At 43.4% G+C, this 24,312-nt stretch overlaps 1 protein-coding gene across 1 annotated transcript in view; it reads right to left on the reverse strand.

The window, feature by feature from the left end:
* The window catches only part of arb2a (ARB2 cotranscriptional regulator A), a 149,837-nt gene that overhangs the window by 37,516 nt on the left and 88,009 nt on the right, over positions 1–24,312 (reverse strand). Inside the window, exons 9-10 of the mRNA XM_084360029.1 lie at positions 11,670–11,786; positions 5,038–5,122 (exon numbers count right to left, since the gene is read on the reverse strand). Of these exons, the coding sequence (XP_084216155.1) occupies positions 5,038–5,122; positions 11,670–11,786 (202 nt within the window). The remainder of the gene's footprint in view (positions 1–5,037; positions 5,123–11,669; positions 11,787–24,312) is intronic.

The following is a 24,312-nucleotide window of genomic DNA, read 5'->3' on the forward strand; positions in this document are numbered from 1 at the left end:
GAACTATAAGTGCATGGAAACATCACAAAGAGTACTCTTGAATCAGTCCTTAAGTAAAAGAAATCTATTATAATTTGGTATTTTGAACATAGGTCATAATTTGATATCAACATATAATTACAAATCAAATCAAAAGGTGATTCTATCTCACAAATCTGCACTTTTTCTTTTCTTTCATAAATTTCTGACCTACACACCAATCTCAGACATCAGCAGTCAGCATTTTCCACATCGTGATGATATGGTTTGTCACAAATGCGACCCAGACAATAGACTTGATGCAACCTCAGTGAATCCAGGTCAGGGGTTAGAGTCTGGTTCAGCATAGTTTACATGTCTATATCCTGCAACACCAACACAACTTGTGCCGGTCAGGCTAAGAAAACACAAATGTGAAAACACAGGCACAAACACATATAGAATTTTGTGTGTTCTTCCATCGAGGCAGCAGACTTCCACCTTACCAAGCTGAAAAAACAGTGGTTGGGTGAGGTTAATTCGAATGGGCCTGGGTTTCCTCTTAAAGAGTTAAGTCACACAATCATCAATCAGATGGCGGTGTGTGTGTGTGTTGAAGAGGTGCAGACAGCTAGAGCTGTTTCACGGTCAGCAGTGCGTAGATCAGGGAGGTGAGGGTTATGCGTAGTCAAGTCAAACCTACAGCAGGACAGAACTCACTGGCAATAAGAGAATGAAAATATGTGTGTGTGCGCTTTGTATCAGCCTGTCTGCTTTTATTCTCAGGCACTCTTTTGTGTCTGTGGTATCTTGGTACATTAATAACACTGAGCCACAGAAGTATGAGCCTTAGGTGAAGAAGAAAGGCAGAGTGACCTCTCATGTCATTGCACAGGAATTATTTCTCATTTCTGTAACAATATTGCATCACTTTTCCAGCCAACTCCCTGCTATTTTCATTCAAGATGGAAAAATCAAGAAATCCTTTCAGCAAAATCCTCACTTTTAATTATACAAAGCATAGTGGGGAAGCAAGAAAGGTGGGCACAAAAAAAAAAAGATTACATACAGTAGCGTACTTATGTTGTGAAAGAAAATGAAAGTGAGTCTCTTCCTGCAGTCCATTAGGGTTAATTACAGCCTTGTGTTGGGATGCTTGTAACAGAGCAGGGATGGTAATTAAAGTACAGGTAAGACATTAACTTACTTTTGTTAGCCATTAATCAGTGTTTACCTTCAGAGAGCTCTCCCTTTGTAATTAATAATCAGCTTGGACAATGAGTAATCACCCAAGAGGAACTCGTGTGTACATGTGTGTGTGCTTATGTTTGTCTGTGTACTAGCAAAGGGCATTTTTCCCACCTTTGAAATAGCATCTTTACTGATCAAACAACAGATCATCCATCTTAACAGGATTAAAGTCAATAAATCAAGCAGCAAAAACAGAGGAGGACATTCCAAGAAAATCACGATATGACTGGATTTTTCCTCCATTTTATTCCCCACTATCTCTTCATTGTCTCTAATGTTGTGTTTATACTTCGCCCTGGCATCTAAACAGCATTGTACATTTGGAATGATCACATCTTGGGAAGGCCTCAGCAACCCCACTTAACCAGCACCCCACTCCCCAACTTTTTTCTCTGTCAGCCAATAGAAGCTACACACACACACACACACACACACACACACACACACACACACACACACACACACACACACACACACACACACACACACACACACACACACACACACACACACACACACACACACACACACACACAAAGGGAGCTTTTCCAGCAGGAGATTGGTTCCACTTTATCTGCATATTGAGCCTGTGTTCGGCGTGCTCCTAACTGATAAAATTCTGCTAGTGTGCCAGGCCACTGCCAAACGCCAGAGCAATGACCTTCTTGGTGGAACAAATTCCTTTTGCAAGACGGAAAAAAAAGATGGAGTGAAAGGAAGAAAGATTGAGACAAAAAAATAGAAAAAAAAATGAAAGGGAGGGCAGCTAGCCAGTCAAATGCGAAGGGAATGGGTCCAGGTTTTATCGCATTTAAAACAAGAAATGGAGACGTTAGCGGACACCCCCGCTTTGCGTTATTCTCCCTCCCTCTTTGGGTCCTTCCAGCCCCGTCAGATTGCCATGCTGGTATACCGGCGTTGCTTCACAGATGATTAGGAATAACAGACAAGCTCTGCCTCCACTTCTCCCTGCCTCCTTCTGCCAAGAGTCTACCAGCATGGAAAACACAATCATCATATCATCACTGCACCACACAGGGAGGCAGAACGCAGGCGGAGGGGGGGAAAGGAAGGATGTATAGAGAAAGTCAGAAACAGAAGAAGAGTAAGGAGAGAGATAAAAACAAAACAGCAAGACTCGTCCTTCAACCCGTTCCTCCGTCATAATGCCTGACCAGTTTCAGTGCCCATATTTAAGCACACATCCAATACTTTGTTAGCCTTCAGACACTGTAGTGTGTGTGTGTCTGATCACATGCCATTCTCCACAGCAGCCGAGTCGCCCCGGGCCCGACTCAGTCTGGCTCCACACTAGAGTGGTGGTTCACACTGTGATGTGTATGTCTGCATATGTGCATGTGTCTATGTGTGCATGCATGGCAACAAGGATTCACCAGTCTGTTCTGTGTTGCTGAGACTCTTATGGTCAATCCTGATCACCCACACACACACACACATGCACACACACACACACACACACACATACTCTTACCATGGCAACCCAGACAACAGCAGCCATGGTGGCAGAAGAGGTGACTGTTGGGAGCTGTATGTGTGTTGATTGAAGTGCCGGGCCACGATGCCCTGACAGCCTTCCCTCAACCTTCTCTCAACCTCGTCACCTCTGCTGCTCTGCTGCGACTCTCACCACAATGGCTGCTGCCTGTGAACCTGCCAGGCTGCCAAGGACACAAAGACGACTGAGGCAACCTTTGACATCAGAAGCTGCCACCAAAAGACCAGAGACAAGCAGAGTTGGCAGCTCTGTTAACAGGCCAGAGACTCCAATCTATTCAGCGCGGTTAAAGTAGCAAAAGTCAATAGAGCACGAGTCAATAGTGCATACATACAGATGGACACTGTGTCAAACAGGTCTGTGTTAGAACAATGTCAGGCATGCCAACAGTTTCATAAAAGAAGACCTCGATATCTTGGCTCAGAGGTTGCTGTCTTTTGACCGACAGCAGTCACTGAGAGCAGACATAAAACATCAAGGTAAAAAACTGACATTTGGACATGAAATACAGTAGGAGTTTTGTATTGAAGGCTAGATGACATTTCAAGGAGCTGATTCACTGGTAGATGTTAAGGCCACCCACCCACACAGCTCCATGTGGAACATGGTGTTTTAGTGGCCGAGATGTGATAGCAGTGGTAGAGATGTATTCACTGACATGTGGAGCATGTGTAAGATGACCTATGCATTCACCATGATATCACTGAGGGGCTTTGAAGGGAATGAAATCACAAAGCAGGACCTTCAGACAGACGATGGAAATGAGTGATGAGGCAGGGATGTGTGTGCGCAACTGTGTACGTGTGCATACATGTAACAATCGATGCTTACACATACAGTAAAAACAGGTGCATTTACACTCATGACAGATAGGTTACTTCCTCTTTAAGGCTGGACTTTGTGAGGCTGTGTGTGTGTGCTTGTGTTTGTGCTTGTGCTTGCATGCCTGTATGTGTGCCACTCTTCAAACAACACTGCAATCATCATCTCTTATCAACGGTCATGTCGAGGATTACAGCTTTCATCCCTAATCCTACATTAAGGACACATTCTCATGATGGCCGTGACATCATCAAGGCCAAACAACCACAGAGAGGGCACAGGGACAGGAAGCCAAACACCGCAGGAAAGGATTAATGAATATAGGAGCAAGAGTAGATGATGAAAAAGAAAGAGGGCGCGACAAAGAAGACAAAAATAGAAACTAAATCAAACGCCACATTTCTTTAGCTTGTGTGTCAGACAGCCTCTATTTCTGTGTGTATCTGTGCTTCAAAATAATCTGCCACTGCTTTAGTTACTCAGTTTCTCTGACAATGATCCTTCACAATCAGCCCTGCTAAGACCTCCAATCTACCCAACACCCACGGGCATGTGAACACACACACACAAACAAGAATACTGTCAACTTACACAGCACATTGAACTGGCTGAACCCTGATAATCTTCACATTTACACTGCTGAGCACATGTACAGGGGTAAGAAAAAACATTGGAGTGTATTTGAATTTTGCACATCTGTCATTTGTACAGATTTTTGCTATAAAATAATTTCCCTTACTTGCACTGGCACATCCTTTGTGATGGTCTCACACTGGCATATTGTATCCACCCTACTTTGTGCTATGACCACTGATAGTGTCTAATAAAACCAACTAAACTTGATTTGCTTTTTCTCCCTTTTTATGGCTACAGTTAATGAACATATAATTGATTTTTTCAGTATACCCATGACTGTGACAATCACCAGTCAAATTTCTACTTAAACCAGTATTTTCATTTAAAACATGGAAAAATTGCCGCTCCCCACCAGCAATCCTCGCTGCCCCCATTGCTCCCACTCCTGGTGGCAGAGCTAATATGACTGCAAGATGATTGAGCAATTTGAGCTTACTGGGCTAACTAGCTAACGGCAGCTGTAAGCCGTGACTCTGGTGATATGCAAACCCTGTTTGTTTGGAGTATGAATTTGGCAGGTGGCTAGTTCTTACATATTGCAACTTTAACTATTACAACATCTGTGGGTGTGACCATTTTCTCAGTATTTCCAACTACAGCTACCAACTAAAGTACTCACAATGCAGCACAAATTTAACCTTTGACCCTAGAATAAAAACTTGCCTAAGCTAACATTGACCCACAACTAGTGTACCACTCCTCTATTGTCTAATGGTCTTAAAATTAATCAAGTCGAATTCTTTAAACAATAATTGTATTTGGAAACTGAAAGCGATCCAAGATCATGCAGTAAGTAGATATTGAGTTCTAATGTAATTACTGCTAAGTGTGTTTATACACAGTTTACTTGATACCTGCAGAGACTCGGGGGCAGTCTGGCAGCATGGGATCCAGTGGTGTGTCCAGGGGCTCTGGACTCGATACCCAGTTACAACAGTGCTGCAGGGAGAGGAAGAAAGAGACAGTAAATTGTAAACTCGGTGAACAGATTCTCTACATTTTGTCAACAAAAGATGTAGTGGGGGGGTTTGTACAAGGGAAATAAATACGTGGAAACCAGCATCCTCTATTACCTCCAGTATTACCCTGCAAAACGCAAAGAAATATACGCTCAAAGATGGAAATATAACAAGGGAGAGGATTTGATTTAAAAGTGTAAAAACATCTTTCACCTTGATGCTATGAAAGTATTGTTTTGTACTTCATGGAAATATAGCAAGTTTTATTTGAAATTGAAAGAGATATCAGAAACAAGGAAAAAGAAAGGGAGAAGGGAGCGAAAATGGGAGGCAAGGGAGACAGGTGCGGAGGACAAGAGGGAGAGACAATAAGTGAGAAAGAGGTGTGTGTATGGCTGAGCGAGGTGGGGGGTGGGGGGGTAGGAACAAGCAATTAAAAGCTCTGTGACATGTTGCTCAGACAGCTTGGCGTTTGTTTGTGGTGGAGAGCTGAGGCCTTCTACCATGGTAGATCAGTGGGTGCCCTGGGGGAGGGTGTCTGCCCAGCTTGCTGACCCATAACCTCCCGCAAACACCCCTAGTCCTCTCAAACCCCCTGCGGTTGACAACTCTACTGTCAGAAAGAGGAGAGGACCTCTTTATCTGTTTTTTTTTTTTTTTTTGCTGTCTTCATCTTCCTGTCTGTGTGTCATTCCCTCTTTCTACCTACGAGGTAATGCCAAGCACAGTATTTAATCCGTATGTACAATTAATCAACTGTATCAATGCCATACTACAAAACAACACACTCTCCCCTGGCTTTGAGTTTTCATTCTCTGTTTCAGCCGATGACAACATATCAAAGTGTGTTTTTCCTTTTGACCGTGCGATGAGGATTGGTATGCTGTGGCTTGTAAGGTTAGTACAAAAACAAGGGGAAAAGGGAGAGAGGGACAGAGGGAGGCTGAGAAGGAATGCTTGGAGAAGACGTTCCCCAGATAAGATAAAAGTTCAATAGAAGAAAGAGAAAATGTAAAGAGATTAGAATGTGCAGCTGGCGTCCTTCTGAATCACTGCTTATCTGCCCTTGTTTACTTTCACCCTGGCCCCCTGACAGTCATTACAGTCTTGTGCATGCTTGTGTGTGCGTGTGTGCTTGTGTGTGTGGGTCAGTGATTGCATTGCGGGGGGTCTCCCATAAAGATGTGTAACGTTGTGAACCCTTCAGACTCAAATGCGCACTCAAAAACACGCTTGCTTTCGCATTTTTGCACTTGGTGACCCTGACTCCCAAGGCCTCGAAAGAGGAGGGACTGGACAGACAAATTTATGAACTCCCATTTCACCACATGCACACACACACATTACTTAAATGCAAAAAAATCCAGGGTCACATCAAACTTCTACTACGCTATCATCCACCAAGTAGCACCCACACACAGACAAAACGTTCTCCGAGTTATGTTGTTTTTCTGTATGAATATGTGAAGTTAAACAGGGATACTGAATATACTTGAGGCCCCTCTTGGTTGTTGCTTTTTGTCTACATAAGTTTCTTCAGCTATGTTAAAGCAGATGTCTTCTGTTGCCCTCTGCTCGACATGTGCTACATCTTCTTTTGTCAGTACAGTGACTTATAGAGAAATGAAAAACACATTGCGAGATTGCGAGAGATGATCATGATGAAACATCTGGCCCATATATGAAAAATCCTTAGCAAATGTCAACAAGTAAGTAAGTAAACATAATTCAGTTAGGAAATGTGTACAAAATGGTCTGTTTAGGTCATAAGTGATCCATTCCTATACAATAAAAACATATTAATATCAGACAAAGTTTGTACTGAATATGCCTCTTAAAAATTGTACAAATGCCTTTTCACTCTTTTCCTCTGTATTTAATTTCTTCTGCCCTGTCAATCAAAGTGCAAGAAGTCATAAGGGGTATAGCATAAGAGGTTGAAGTACGATCGGCAGAGAGATGAGGGGGAATGGAGGGGAGGAGGTTGGGGGGTTTAGCATTGGGGGGAGATGACAAGTCATCTTGGTAAACAGTGGCATATTGTGTATTTTTAGATCCTTTCCTTTGCCCTAGATGTGCTCTCCTCTGAGCCCGGGCTTGAGGGCAGAGCGGTGTGGAGCGGCACAGAAGCAGTGGGGCTCCTTGACTGCTACATCAAGTGTCTCATTGTATCTCCTTTAATTCATTCAGTCTGTCTCAAGGAAGATGTCAGCTGGGCTGTGGAGCAGTGGGCTGAAGGCGGCTGGATCGAGGGGAAGGAGGGGAGTCTTTCAAAGAGCCCAGCTCCCTCCCCCTTCACCTCCACCATCACCACCAATGGAGGCAGGGAGGCCGGGGTTTGAATAGATTTGTCAAGGCAACAACACACATGTGCACACAAACTCTTGCATTAATGCACACACACACGCACACACACACACACACACACACACACTCACACACATAGCACACAGTCCCAGTGCTGTGGGAGACCGCAGGCATAACAGCAGTCACATAAAGGCAAGGCCTGCTGGCTGGGATTAGAGAAGGGCGACGTGACAAAAGGATGGCACATCACATCGGCTGCCTCTGATGCATAGCATCATCACTTCAAGCAGCTCGTCCGCCGATCAATGGTGCCATTGAACTAAAGGCAGACAGAGAAACAAACATGTAAACAGATTTGACTCTTCCCCCACCTCTGCTGCTCTGTGCGTGCATGTGTGTCTGTGTGTGTGTGTGTGTCTTGGGGCTTTGTACTGGATACACACACACACATACCAAAACACATTGTTGCACAGTGCACTTTGTTTAGCTTAAATCCCATCTCCAACATTATGCAGAAACAAAGTGGTGAGTTAGAGGCTAACGCTAAGCGCTAATGCTAAGTGCTAAAGCTAACCATTAAGCTAACAGTGTACTCTGAGGGTGTAAATGACAAGCAGGTGTCAGCTCTACCCCTCTATCTCTGAGAAATGCTTTTAAGCCTTTTTTGTAATGTGTGTGTGTGTGTGTGTGTGTGTGTGTGTGTGTGTGTGTGTGTGTGTGTGTGAGCAATCCACCACCTGCTGCCTACTGCAAGTCAGCGTGGAAGGCAGCCTGATTCTTTCACATAAACAACAAACACACACACACGCACACACACTCACAGAGAGAGAGTAATGGACACAAAACACTGCACTCAGCTGATGGCAGGGTGATCTAATGGAGCCTTCATGAGGACCAAATAGGTCTCTCATAGGTGTCCATATCCACTACACAGTAAGAGTCACAGGAATACACACACGGTGCCTATAGGGAAGCGTCCTCCCTACCATCCAGGACTTGTACAGAAAATAACAGAAACCACACTAGGATTTATTAACAGACTTGTTTTATTATGTGCAAAAACTGAGTGTAAAACAACCTGACAAAGAAAGTGACTGAATAACGAAATGAGTCATACAATCATGTTGATTATAGAAACTGTTATACAGATCTAAATGCAAATATTATCAAAATATGTGTAGTATGTATATTTGCAATCATATGCTCCATTCAAGCGTACAACGGCAACTCCTCCTCTTCTCTCTGAAGGCACACAGGACCGAGTCCCACGATAGAAACTCTGTGCTAAGTGTACAAAAGTCTACTAAACCATAACACACATGACAGCCTGCAACCCAACTTCTCAGAAAGTAGTCCTGAGTATCAATTCTTGCTCACTCTGTGTGTCTGTCTCTCTCCCACCTCCTCCAGTTGCTGTATAATCTCTATGGATTAGGATGGTTTATTCATGACCATAGTGTACTCTGTATGTGTATGTGTGTGCATGTGTGTATGCCTGTGCGTGTGTGTGCTCTGGGCAGGCCACTAGAGTGTGACAGCAGGCCAGCACAGTGACAGGAGACACCTTGGAGACTGTGACAGGCTGCCAGCTGTACACCATCATTCGCATTTCTCTCTCTCTCACTCACTTTCCCTCACTATGCTACTCATCTATCTCCACGTACATCTCTTCATCTCCTCTCCTCCATCTGTATTCACTCCATTCATATCCTACCTGTCTTTTTGTTTTTCTTTTCCACAGCTCTGCCCTGTGCCTTCTCGGCGGCAGTCAACGGGATTTAAATAATTGAACGTTTCTCATACTTTATTTCTTTGCCTATTTCTTTTTTCTGTCTCGCCCAATGGATGAGTCTTTCTATCTCTGCCTCTGCTTATTCCCAGCCTTTTTTTCATTTCTCTCACCTTCACTCTGTATTTTGTCTCCTGGCAGTGACGTCAGTTGCCCCTCGTCTGACCCATTTGGTCTATATAACCTGGCCCAGCGGGCGGTGATCTCTAAATCCCATCTCCTCTCTTATGCTCTCCTCTTCTCATCGCTCCGTCCCACCATCCAGTGACCTCTTGAACCCCGGAGGGAGGGAATTATCTCTGTCCGAGGAGAACAGAGCAGCGCACTGCTGGGGTGCGCCGACCTCACATGCACCCACTCATACGGGCACCCATATTTATACACCACCCAGGGCATTATTCAGGTTCACTGCTAGCTCTCCTCTGTGATGGGCAGCACCTTTTGGGCTGCCCTCCGTGTGTGTATGTGTGTGTGTGTTGTATGCCCATACCTTAGTGTGCAATGCAAGTGTTGTTTATGTTCAAGATCCAGCTGTGTATGGAATATTAATGTCTTTGAAAAAGCAGCATTATATGCATCAACTGTCAGGGTTTGTGTGTGCATCTTCTGCATTCCACCAACAAGTGCATGTACTGTCAGACTGTATGATCATTAAAAGCCAAACATCAGGAAAGCGAGCCAATGATAGAAGCCTCTTGCTGAGAGCCACTGGATTAGCATATTGGGTGGAACATAAAGGGACTCTGACCTTTTGGTGGAACCACAGCACATACGCAGCATTGGTTTCTAATGTAAATGACTGGGACAGATTAGATTTTGGATTCACCTCAATCCTCATGCTGACCCTGGAGCTTGATAACTAGCACTGCCATCCATGCCCAGAAGCCACTAATGTGATGAAATACAGAATATGAGTAAGACTTTTTACCTTCAACCTCTATATCAATCTGATGTTAACATGTTCAAAAATAATGTATATCTCACCACTTAGCATTGATCTACAGTGTATAGTGGTCTTTATCTGACAATAAATTAGCAGAGATGGTCAAACACTTGATACTGTGAGCACCCATTCTTCTCTTAGCGAGATGGCAGGAACAATAGGCATCAACACTGCGTTCCTGATAATTCAATTAAAGTTAATTTGGGTTTCAGAGGATAAAACACATTTTTTTGTTGCTGTTAAATACAATTGATGTAATGATTTACATAATGAATCCAATGGTCCCTGAGAGAATTACATGGAGTATAAACATTTGCTAGGAATTAGCAACAAGTAATGAGTAGTCTCATAGAAAAGTGCACCCAGAACAAAAGATGATGTATACATATCCTCCATTTATTTATTTTTGTTGTATCATTGAGAAGGGCATAGCAAAGCATAGGTGTGCCACTGTTTCCCTCAAGAAAAAAATCCCTTTAATTAGGCAGGCACTTCTCTTAATTCAGCCAAAAAAGGACTGTGGGTTAATGAGTATGAAAAAGAGTGAATCCTTGCCTGTCCCCTTCCTCCGGCCGGACAAAGAAGGTTATTTCAGATTTATTGTTCTGGGTAATCATCACAAATAGAAAATCACTTAACATTCCAATTATGCTGCGTCCCGAACATCCCTTAGATGAATCAAAAATAGGAAATGCCCGACAAGGAGAAGGCGGCCAGTGCAACCTTGAATCCCCACCACTCAAACCAACATACATACACATTCACAGACAACTAACACACGCTTATGCACCCAAACCTAACATAACACGCGCAACTGGAGATGACAGAAATAGCAATAACAAAAGGCAAGGGATATAAAAGAGGATGTAATACAAATAAAGGTATGGTGTGTGTGGCTGTGTGTCAGAGTGTGTGTGTGTGCATGACATTTGCATCTCTGGCTCTCAAGCAGCTCTGGTCTTGGATGGTCCTCATCTGTATGTGCATACTGAGTGAGCCCAGGTGCTGCGTATGGCGCAGAGGTCACACCAGAAAGGGCAAGTGCTAAAATGAAGCTAACACAAATGCACATGTGCACGTGCATTCTATCTCACACGCTTACCCACAAGCCCACATAAACACATGCACGCATGCACATATGGATGCCCAGCCGCATACACATGCACCACTGAGGGTTAACTGTCTTAGTTATTCATTGACATGGACCCAGGAAGAAAAAAAAGTGGGGGCTGATTAAAAAAAAAGACAGAGAAGGAAAACACGCAAACAATGGTTCTCCATGACTTCTAAGGCTAGCTGTTGGTCAGGGGTACCTGTGTAGGTCAGCAGGGTTGTGCAGGGAGAAATTAGAGAGGAGCAAAATCTGAGAGACCTCCGCTCACCGCTGGGAGAATTTACATGATGAGATGGGAGCTCAGGAATGGACTCCAGCGCCTTTGTTTGGCTTCAGTATGTGTTTGTGCATTTGAGCTTGTGTGGTTTTCTCACCTGCTGCATCCAGTCCTGCGTGCCTTTGCTGGTCTCCTGCAGCCAGATGTTGTGAGCCGAGTCGGTCAGAGCCACAGCACACACTCTGTTCTTCACCTGCATTTCCCGCTGATTCATCTGCCACAAAAAGCAAATCAAATTTGTGTTAATCATCCATGCAGCATGTTAATGACAGAGCCACCGTTGAGGAGAACGCTGGTTTCAGACAACATTTGATCAACAGAGATCGTGATGCTGTAAAAAATAGGCAATCCTTTGAGACAAAAATCAGCTTTTTGATTGCATGGATGTGAAAAATATATTTAAATATCACATACTTATTGCTCCAGTAGTTACTTGCCAAGAAAAAAATTGTATTCCCTGTCCAACATACACTGCCTATTCCTCGGACCATGATAGTAATGGCCCAGTGGACAGCTCTGTACCGGCAGATAGAGATTCAACCTGGTGTATGGCATAATGTTACAAAGTGAAATATGAAAGAGCTGCTCCACCATATCGTGTCCTTGTCACGTTCTGTGCAAATGTCCTTCCCTGTGCACGTTCAAATACCTCGGTCCCCATTCTTAATACCCTTTCCCTTCACATGTCACAGAGAATGTAGCGTCCACAGACCCGTCTTCCTATTCCCCTCTGAATGTCAACGCCAAGGAAAATGTCACACAAAGAACTTGTTACTGCACTACAATAGACTTCCCACACCGCTGGTCCCACCCAGAGGAGTACTGCAGTCAGGCCTTGGGAACGAGCCATTTCACTCTGCTTTGCTTTAAGATAAAATGGAAAGAATAGGGAACAGGACTTTCAACAATAGGTTAACAATCACTTACTGTATACGAATAGTGAAGCTGGGGAAGAGACTGATGCTGGGATTAAGCACAGCGCTGCAGAATGGCACTAAGTTTCATGAGAGCCTGGTCATCTACACATGGTGCCAAGCATGGAAAGACCACGGTTTTAACTACATTAAAAGGTCCAATTTGAAAGAAAATGGGGTTTTGATTCTCATTCCCAACTTGTCTCAATACTGATGCTTTGGAATTTTAGGTTGGGTCAGCCAGCTATCCCAAAACATCAGTATTTGACGAGTTGGAAATGAGACTCAAAAATCAACTATCTTACAAATTGGAGCTTTAGAGCTTCATCCTAAGTGTTATCTGGAGGAGGCGGAAACACTTTTCAGTGTACCGGACTTCTGGACTTTGGTCGGGTTTAAAATGGTGATGGTGTTTATGGCTTGGTGCACTTCATTAGTAGTTCTAGGTAACATTAAAGCTAAGGCAAGGATCGGAATATCAGGGCTTAGTTGGTGCTTGCATGTAAGAATAGGATAAACACTGGCCGAGAAAAGCGCAAGTGCAATGAAACAAAATAGGGCTGAGGTACAAAAGCTACAATATAAATCTGACGCTCAGGCTGGGGCTTAGGCTGGATCAATCACCCATCTTATACACATTCGCGGACATGTAACACTGGTCATCTATAGTCAGCGAGCTCTGGCTGCCTGGTTGTACATCAAAATGACGGTGGGCATTTGAATACATCCTCCCCTGCCCAGCCAAATTAAAGTGGGAGTGTATAGAGATAAATTGAATCTATTAAGGCTCTAAGGACTCATACATCATACAGCTGATAAGGCTTCCACTTGAGCGTCTTCACCAGGGCGGAGGATAGAGCAGATTGAGAGGGGAGGTACAACCACAAGCATAAAAAAAGTGCTACTACAGTAAAGATAGACAACAAAAGAAGACATACACTGCAAATGTATGCACAGACACATCTGCTGGCTCACACAAAATAATACCATCATATACACACACAGAGATACACACTCCTTTCTCTACTCCACCCTCATCCACGCTTGGTTGAAAAGCTTTCCTCTGGCAGAACTGGGCCCGTGGGAGTAGCAAAGTCAACCTTTTAAAACTGGAGGTGTCAGTCAAGGTCCTGTTTTCTGGCGCTAGCCAAACGGGCCAGTCCCTGAGTATAGGGGCTGCTAGCAGAGGCCAGGAAACAGGAGGCAGTGGACTGACTGCCCATGGAAAGCGCTAAGCACATGACTTCAGACCAGTCAAAAACATCCAAAGTCTGTGCAGAAAGCATTTTTTCCATTCTGAAAGTTGATAAATAGGTCTTTGCTTGCTCCTATTGTATAGCCCTTCTGAGTCCAACATTTTTTATTATGTGGGATGGAAAATGTACTTAACATGGGTATGGTTCACAGGATATCACTGGTATATTAAAACTGTCACAGAACTATAATAAAAAATGGCAACTGGTGCCAAAGTAAACTGTATTTGCCAACCTTTCATTAAGGTTGTTTAAGTCTATCTTGTTTCCAAAGTCATTTTTGCATGCCACTTTTAACACAAAGTACTTTAGAGTTAACAAAGGATGTGCAGATAGATGGAATCAAGAGATAGAACAAGAATACTAATAAAGCCAACCAGAGGAAGTGTGGGTGTGCATGTCTTCATGTATGTCGGTACAGGCATGGATGTGTGCGTGTGTGTGGGAATGAATGTGAGCAGATACGAGAGTATTGTTAAAGGGAGCAGCAAGTGAATGACTGACAGTGATAAGACAAGGATAAAGGTATGTACAAAGGGAATGCACAGCTGGTCAGGTGGGAGTGAATCTGGGTTGTAGATGGTGCTGATGGACACGTCTGGAACTCAACATACTCAACAACTCTTACATACTGGACTCGAGTATTTAGACAGTGCATGTTTAATGTTGTGCAGACAGACTGTCTCGTCAAGCCAACAGATGACAGGAGAAAATGGGTTTTTTTTAAAATGGGATAACGAGACCTTTGGAAATCCTAAAGCAGCCATTCAAAATGATTAGATTCAGAACCTCTGGATGCTTTTGGTAGCTAGATTTTATTGGTTTTAATTACAAAGCAAAACTACTTTGCCCTTCTCTAACCAACTTTTCGTGATTTGCTGTGATTTTACTCACACAGTGTTGTATATCTGCTGAAATGACGAAGGAAAATAAATCAGGAACTCTCACCAAACAAAGTCTTTTTGATGATGCCGCAACCGAAGATTAAAGAGCGTAGAACACCATCTCCCAACACTGGCTATATCAATCACTCGTTCTGACAGCTCTCATTGCCGCAATGCCTATAAACATATGGTTGGCTGTGGTAACAGTTGGGATAATAGGTTGACAAATAATGACTCAAGGAGAGAGTGCTCTATGCAGTGTGGCCCTCAACCACAATGATTTTGACACCACTGGGTTTCTCATGTTTTACAAGCCACAATGACAACTGTGGTTAGCTGCATGTTGAGAGCAGGATCTAAGCATGTCTGTGTCTTCTGCAAGGTGGGTGATACTCAAGTTTAACTTACAGAACCAGTTGGACCCATAAAGCCACAAGTGAGTAGCGATGTAAGCAGTCCTATCATATGACTCATCATGTTGTAATTTTTATACCATGTTAGTATGTGAGTTAGTGTTAGCCATTTTTATCCAGAATCTTAAATGTGCTAATCCACTATGTAACCGCAGACTGCAGTTTTAACAAGGAAACAGGCCAGCTGTTGTGATCAGTCTTGTATCGGACAGGGAAAAAGGAAGAGAAACATGTGGAAATACTTGTTGAGCTAAAACCAACACACAGATGTTGAGCCATTTGCCGCCTCTCTGCTGGCCTTTCCTTTAACGCTAAAGCAGCTGGATGTGCAGAGTAAAGTTCGGGTGGGGGTTGGACATGGGGGGGCTTGAGTGAAAAAAAAAAAAAAGAAAATCAAGAAAGGGAAGGCACAAGGGCATAAGCTGAATGGATGTCAAAAGTAGTATTATTGGAGGAAAAGGGAAGAAACGAGAAGAAAAAGCAAGACAGATGAGAGGAAGGACAGGCAGATGTGCACAACAAAGAATATTTATGAACGCTTTATTGATCCCCATGAGGAAAATTCTCTTTCCCCTTGGCTCACTTCACAGGAAGAACGGACCACAGAGTCAGCCTCAGAACAGCATCCCTGAAGCAAGCAGGCTTTCACTGTCTTGAAAACACAAGTAGAAGCTTAAGTTTAACTGGGAACAATGCGTCCTCAGCTCGAAGGCGGCCTCCTCGCTCATTTAAGCACCTTGATGAAATGTTCACTATTAGTCTGATGCACGTCATCTCACATCTGCACCATACTAGGCTAACAAGTCTAATTCAGTTCAATTATCAAGGACATTTTGACATCCTAATTTAGTGTGCCACAAAAAAGTGGTGTTAAAGAAATTTCTTAACCTACTTCTGTGAAAAGCTGTTTTTAAACACAGTCCCTCAGTGTCATTTGGATTTAATTTTACTGCAAACACATTTACATTCTTCTAAACCACGATGACAACGCTGAGTCACAACTGGTGACGTGGACTTGAGTTCACTCCCGCCCACTTATATTTAAACTCTGAATGAACTGAAATCTTTCTACCCCTTCAACCTGCTCTGTTTCTTCCTCGTGAAACATTTCTTTTCTGATTTCTCTGCAGAGGGCCTGGTTGCTATAGAGACCCGCAAACATCACAGATTTCTGACCCCCTGGTTGGCACAATTCTAGTAAACCCAGCTTTTCACAAGGTCTATGAAATATCCAACCCCAGCGTCACTCTAACACACGCACACGCAAACATACCCACAGAGACTTTTCTCTAACCCCTGTATCTCGTACCTGACCTCTCACATGGCCCTCAGCAAAGTACAGTGTTTAGCGCCTTAAGCTGCTTCCTGCTACAAAGCCAGCTAATTGCTAGACTTTTTGTTGTGCGTAATCTTATTTTCACTACTGACATAGAATGTGATATGCAATCGGTGTGTGTATATGTAAAGTGTGGGGTGTGTGTATGAAGGAACGTAGGGGGCATATTAATCATGTTTATTTATCTGGACGAGGAGTTGAAATAAGCGACGAGACATCATTTAACAGCATGCTAAGCTAATCTCTGGTCGAGATAAATACTTCATTTCTCTCCTCTCCCCGTGACGCTCCCTTTGCTCGCGACTGCTCCGCTGACGCTACATCTAAACACCGGCAATAATAAAGACAATTATTTAGGCCTTTGATAATTATGTGTCAAAGGCAGCGAAAGCCACTAGATAATTGGGCGAAAACTGAATGGTAATCCACAATGGAGATCCCCGTGGGGAGACAGGCAGACTTATCCCTAGAAAGAATGCAGAGCGAGAGAAAAGAGAGAAACAGGCAAAGACAGAAAGATGAGAGCTCTTTAAGGGGCCTTGCTCACTGTCAGATAGTCAATGTGAAAAGCCACAATTATACATAGAGAGAGAGTGCGAATAGAGAGCGGCAAACAAGAGAAAGGAAAACAAGGGATAGAGCGAGAATGACAGAAAATGAGTGAGAATGGAAAAGAGGACAAAATGTATGAGTGTTAGTGGGAGTGAGTAAAGACTGAGCAGAGGCCAAGGGGAAGGAGGAGGAGGGAGCGAGAGCAAGAAGCGCCCCGTGACGATGCCAGTCAGAGACGAGGCTTATAATGTGGCTGCGCCATGCACTGCCAACAGCCACAGATAATCTAGGACTACCCACTGAGCACTGAAGCACTGCTTAAATATTTGATTGATTAACTGTCCTGTTGCTGCCAGAGACTAAGAGGAGAGCATCAGAGAAGCCAGGGCGAACACAGAAAAAACAAACAAACATGTATGCGGGTGCACACCGGAAGGTTGGAAAACACATGGCGCAGACACACTAACACATACACCCCCATAAATCCCTACACGCCAACACTGGAACAGGAGCACAAACACAAACACACACAGAGACATGTACACATTGCAAGCATGTGTAGAGTCTGCAAAGATAGTGGCAAGGGCTGGAAAAACAAACATAAAGGCTGACTGATGCTCTGGAAGTGATTTTTTTCTATCATAAATCAATGAGGACAATAGACTTGTAGATACACAGCGGTTAGGTTGATAATCCTCAGCTGGATTCGACTTTTAATGACTGGGGGAGTCACCACAGGGATGATGTTTGTGTGCTATCTCTCTCATTCCTATCTGTGTGTGACTTCTGTTGCTGGAAATTGATCCCAGGTCACAGAGGGGTGGATCGGACTGGAAGTGCAGCGTGTTCGGCTACTCTACCTACCCTCTCTGTGACACATACACGCACACAAAACACACTCGTCCCTGGCTGTGAAAACACAGGCAGCTGGCCCCCCACGCTCCGACACCCTCCACAGGAAGAGACAACACCAGCGCTTCCTGTGGCTTTGAAGCAGCGGTCCCAGGTCCCCCGTCGGTCCCCAGTTTCCTTTGTCTTAACCGCAGGAAGGAAGCCCTCTCTAACACGAGGCCACAGGGCCCAGGGGAGCGAGAGGGAGTGTGTTTGTGTGTGTGCATCTTTCAGTGTTGTGGGAGTGTGCAGGAGTTTTGCTCACTGAGGTCACATGCATTTACTTGCAGGGTTTTTCCCCTCTGACTCTCCAGTGCATGAACTCTGGTCATTGTGAGGGTGTAGAGCGGGAGGGAGAGAGCAGGAGAAAACTGCAATAACTTCCTCCTCTCTTTCCTCTTTCCTTTCGCGGCTGGCTGACACATGCATGATGGAGGGAGGATGAGGGACAGAGAGAGAAAAGGGAGATGGTGGGCGGAGAGACAGGGTGAGATCTGAAAGGGTGAGGAAGGGGCATTGCTGAATTGTGTGAGTGACAGCACCGGATGCAGGGTAGTGGGAGGTGGTGTGTGTCTGTGTACGTGTCGGGGAGGATTCTGCGTGTGCATAAACATGCAAACCACACACATACACACACACATATACAGTGGACAGAAACACACCAACATCAGTGGGGGCGGTGAGGAAAAGGAAGGCCAATAAATATTTACTGACACAGCAGAAGTGGAGAATGGTTGTCCACTGGTGGAAACAAAAGGCAGAGGATGAGGAGCGGTGTGCCAGGAAACCTGCCGGCTGCGGGTGCTTCGCCCCGCTTGTGCCCGCATTGGAAAACAAGAGGAAGACGGGAAGGGAGGACAGAGGAGAGAGAGAGGGCAGGGAGGATGGGATGGAGGGAGGGAAGAAGGGAGGGACAACTGGGGTTGTGGGTAAGCGAGTGCTCATAAACAATAGCAGCCTGTTGCAAAGCAAGTGCTGTTCACTTATTAAGAAATGTTAGATTCATGGCGACAAGAGTTCTTTGAGTGAGTTTTAATGTGTTTGTGCATGACGGTATGTGCAGTCAATGATTTAGAATACATTTTTTCTTATATTACTTATTCAAAGTACTATATGTAGCTATGTGAGTCTGTCCACATGGTCAGACGTGAATTCCACGTAAGTGTTTTTCTTCCTGCTCATACATTGTATGGAATTTCATATAATAAAGAGACCATGAAACACTTCACACCTGTTGGTTTTCACTTGATCGACACTCTTTTATGTAATGGAACATCATTCAAATAATTCAGAACCAAATAGCAAGCATGTGTCAATGCATAGCAGCTTTTCAAAGTTACTACAACAGAATTTACTTCATTTCCAATTAACATCTGCAAAGTGTTGATGATATCAGATCACAATGAAAAGACCACCGGTCGCCGCTCGAGTTATATCAGCAATACCCATATAATGTTCACATTGAAATGATATTGACACAATTTAAAAAGAAGTGGACAAAGTTTGGTAACATTAGTAGTCAGGGATGTTCATTTATTGTTTAGCGACGGCAATTACAGAAATTCTCCAAATGGAAATTTCTAATTAGGCAGCATTCCTTAACGAAGTGAAATTACGGCATGGCGACTAATTAAAGTCTTGTGTTAATTAGAATACATCTTAGTTAAGAAAACCAGCACAAGGTACGGTGGGCTATGTCTTCATCATTCCCAAATCAACTGGCCATATTAACAGCTTTGGTCTACAGAGTGAAAAGAAAGTTACTTTTGCGCATTAGATGCAGTGCAGGCCTCATCATCTCCACTTGCCTTTTCTCTCCCTCTCTCTCACTCCGAAAGTGCTTCTTTCTTGTCTTTCTCCCTGTCTCCAAACCCTCCGGCAATGCTGTAAAATAGAAACCTAACCTCAATATTTTCCCTCACGGTGCTGGGACTTGCTGGCCCATTAAATTCCCCTTCCCATGTGTCAGCTTGCACATTTCCACCATGAAATTTTCGTATAATTAAACTTTCTTAATGATTTATAAGCTATAATAATAGCCGTAAGTATTTCAGAGCAGGTTAAAGGGACAGCCTTTAAGTGCACACCGGGGGATGACCCTGTTTTAACATAGTTTCGGATGGGTGACTCTCGGCTGGAGACGAGGATGGATAGGGTGAGCGGGAGTGGGATTGACGGAGGGAGGGAGTGAACGAGAGGGCCTAACAAGGGTGGGTGGAGGAGGAGGCTGAGACCTTTGTGCCGTAACTCAGGGTGATACTGACATCGAGGAGAACCGAGGGCTCCATGAACCCTGGCAGGGAGGAGACAGCTTTACCATGGACAGACAGGCAGAGACACACACATATAAAAGAGCGAGTACGCGCAGCAACAGAGGCCGAGAAAGAAAACGACTGGATACGGAAAAAAGACACAGGTAGAAAGAGAGCCCGAACATCAGATACAGCTGTAGTTAGAATAAATAAATAATGAAGAAAACAGCAGAAAGAAAAACAGACAACAGAATTTAATATAAGGGAAAACAGATAATAATAAATAAAAGTGTAATTATTATTTGAGGCAAAATATTTTTAAAAAGCTAATTAAGCTCACTTAGAACCAAATACACATTAATAAAGTTTACTGTACGAATCTAAAGCAGCAGTCAGATCAATGTCTAAATGATGTGCACAAGCAGCATACATGCACGTTCTGGAGCGCGCACACACACACACACGCACATACACACAGATGTTTGCTCTCTGCTGCCTCTCTGACGGCGAGGCTGATATGATTGCCACTTAGGAAATCAGTGTGTTTTCACACCACTCTCAGCTCTGCCAAAGCTAATGTGTTAAATATCCATCGGGTACTGCTGTCCATTTCTGAGACACACACACACACTCACACACACGCACAGCCTTAGGGGCTGATAAACACTGATTCTTTTTACTAACTGAGCCCACAGTTGGTATTCAAGCCAAAATTTCTAAATTGGGGTGCAGTGACAAAATTTCAACAAGCCATGATGTGAAATTTTTACTCACTTATTCTAAATTTATTGTGATGAGGTTTAAAAGGAGATAAATATTAACAATTGTGTGACTTTTGTCACTTTTATTGTTGTGATGAAGAAATGCCCCATCATTTTTTTTTTTGTTAAGACATCACTGCTCTATACAAATCCACTTTCATCCTGCACAAATCAACACATGAAGTCCAGCTCCTGTAGGTGTTTTGAAAAGGTGGAGCCTGCTAATGGTGAAATCGCCCAAATATCTCGGTGGACTGTTTTTCACCTTAGCTGTGAATGGGGGAGGTTGGAAGAGACGGAAGATAAAACAAAAACAACAAATCCGGAGGCGCCTGCTGCTCTGCACATAACTGGCAAATCAGGTGTGTGTGTGTGTGTGTGTGTGTGTGCGTGTTTTTGGTGTGTGTGTCCATTTAGAGCTGCAGGAGTTGGATTCTCAGGGGAGGTGCTTTGTTTAAACTTCCAGGGCCACTCGACCCATCTCTGACTGAGATGCCGCTCTTGGACAAACAGGGAAAAAAAAAAAAAAGTTTTGCTGGAAAAGGAAAGGGGAGGAGAGGTATAAGGCAATGCTAATGAAAGTGACAAAGAGAGTGTTCCCTCCTTCAGTTATCATCCACTACTCCTTCATATTTGCTCGTCTCCTGTGCTGTGGGGCAGGGGGAAAAGAGAGAGCCCCCGAAAAAGGAAAAAAGGAAAGGGAAAAAAAAGAAAACAGGCTTTGTGATCCCCCTGTACTCAAAGGAAGGAGAGAGTGAGGGAGGGGAAACTACAGAAGGCCAAGTGAAATTAATGGAAATATATAACAATCTGAAATTAACTTCTCATTGCCACTAGCCATGATTTAAAACAGTTTTTTAACGAGAGGAAAGATGAGTCAGAAAAGAAAGAAAGGGAGAAGGGGTTGAGGCCATATTACAAATTGGACAGGCAGGAGGAAGCTACAAGTTAATTTGCCCAATCATGTAAAAACTTTGCAGTTCTCAAGGCAAACTTGCTGAAATTATTATTTTTATGTCCAAATTAATCAAGACATAAGACTAAAAGATAAAAAATTACACTAATGTAGGGTATAAGAAAATACAAAGCAATTCAATTAGCAAATTAAATGTGCGGAGGAAAGACAAAAAACAAACCAATTTCAAGTACCTGAATTGTATCGCCATGTTCTGTGGGACTAGATTTAACAGCAAAAACATTTTCCCTTCTAGCTTTAAACAAAAATGTAATAGTCCAAAGTTAAAAACAAAAATGAAAAGCTTCAACTTTGGGCAAAAAAGTAATAAAACTATATCTAAATTAAAGAGATACAGCACACATATTAAATAAATTAAATAAAACAAACATTGTAAATAACTATAATAACAGCAATAATATTAATAATAACACTTATTATTATTATTATTATTGTTATTATTATAATTATGCTGTTTTTAAAGCAGACACTATATTTTTCATAAAACATATGAACTTTTCCATTTAGAATAATTTACTTTTATTATTCTTTTTCAATGTTTCATACTGTCGTTTATTAAAAGAACGTGCCCAACAACCACAGCAATATACTTTTGAGTCTTAATGAAATCACCGCAGTGATTCCCTTAATGAATTAAATGTAAAATCGACAAAAGTAGTACACCAGTTGAAGTGCTTTCAAGTGATATTATTGATTAAAAACAAAGCCTGAGAGAAGGGTGAGGAACACACTCGCTCGCACACACACACACACACACACACACACACACACACACACACACACACACACACACAAACACGCGTGCACATACAAGGCATACACACACACACAATTCGGTATAAAGTATATTATTAATCTTATAAAAAAAAGCAATTAAATCAAAGTGGTATAGAGCCTGAAGCTATGAGGACTGTCAATTCTGCTGGAAATGCCACAGAAGATTACAGTTGGGTTTGTGGATTCCATGGACCCTTTTTTTTGATTAGGGAGTCAATTATTTCTCATTACTGAAGATGCTATTTCGGAAAAAGACCTTGTCAGTCAATCATGCAAAAAGTCCTCGAAAAGCGTGAATAAACCATTAAAGAGAGAGGCGGATGGTGGGGGTGGGGGGAAAGCACACTGACCCTTTTCCCCACCCAAACTCCTACTTGTAGTCAAATTACCTTTTTAACTATTACACCTCTGTCAGGTCTTTGTCAGTGTATGGTAATTAGGGCCTTCAGTAGAGAACATTTGAAAAGAAAACAGTATATTTATTAGTTTATCTCAGAGAAAGGCATTTACCCAGAGCTGAAGGTAAGTTTGAATGTGGTGATTATCTTGTCATTTTCAGGCTGTTTGTCTAAGAGTGTGCATGTGTGCACGAGAAGGTGTTTGTGTGTATGAGCGAGTGCATGTCAGTGTGACTGAGCGCTGGGGGTATATGACTCCAGGTAATGTGCTGCTGTTGTGTTTTTGTGTGTGTGTGTGTATGTGTGTGTGTGTGTGTGTGTGTGTGTGTGTGTGTGTGTGTGTACATGTGTGGATGGACGTCCACGTGTGCATTCATACATATATATAATATATATTTATACGTGCGTGTGTGTGTATGTGCGTGTACTTTAGCTGCTTTCAGCACAGTGATAGGCGAGCACAGCACATTTCTCCCGTCCTCTTTGTTCTGTGTTGGGTTTGACACCTCTAAACAATAGCAGCGCTTCACTTCGCCCAGCCCCAACCCACCACCAACCACACACTGCATGGACGGGAGCTGCCAATTAGCACTATCAAACACCCCTCATCAGCTGTCTGCTTACCACAAAAAGAAAAAAAAAAAATCCCCAAAACAAATCAATAATTCAGAGTTTTTTTTCCTTCTTTCAAAAACAATCACATTCATCAGCGGCCTTAAAGATACATGAGAGAGCATGGTCAGTTATTGTATAGTATGGATTCAATGTATATAGGATGCACAGAAAACAACAAGACCACTGCTGGCATGAAGTGGAGCGTTGCAACAAGCTCTCGAATGGCAGAGTAGAAACAAAGGTCTGCGTCCTCTCCGTCTCCTCCTTCCCACTCTGGTGTCTGGAGCGGATCTTTATTTTGGGGGCCGACTCTTCCCTGAACCGACCCGTATGCGACCTACGTCTAAATCCCTAGCCTTTTGGATGAAGACGGCAGTCGCTCTCACATGCATTCTTTTTTTCCCCTCACACACAAAAAAACTCTCACACACTTAAGTAATGCCCCACTCTCTCTTTTAGTTTGTCTACCTTTGTCTAGTGCCACGCTGGGTGAGCTGTGTTTGGCGGCCACCGGGCAGCCAGACGATGTGGTGTGACCCGGGGGAAGGAGGGCCGACGTGGCGAGAGAGAAGCGAAAAGGGGGGCCTGTCATGGAGAAGGGTCTCAGAGGGCCGGAGGTGAGCAGAGGTGTCTGGGAGATGCCTGTCGCTGCTCTCGGTGGTCCAAGCCCTTTTCATTAACCTACACCCCTGGGTTCACCCAAACAGAAACAGGGGGT

Source organism: Pagrus pagrus, assembly GCF_965226575.1.
Source record: "Pagrus pagrus genome assembly, chromosome: 8".
Taxonomy (NCBI): domain Eukaryota; kingdom Metazoa; phylum Chordata; class Actinopteri; order Spariformes; family Sparidae; genus Pagrus; species Pagrus pagrus.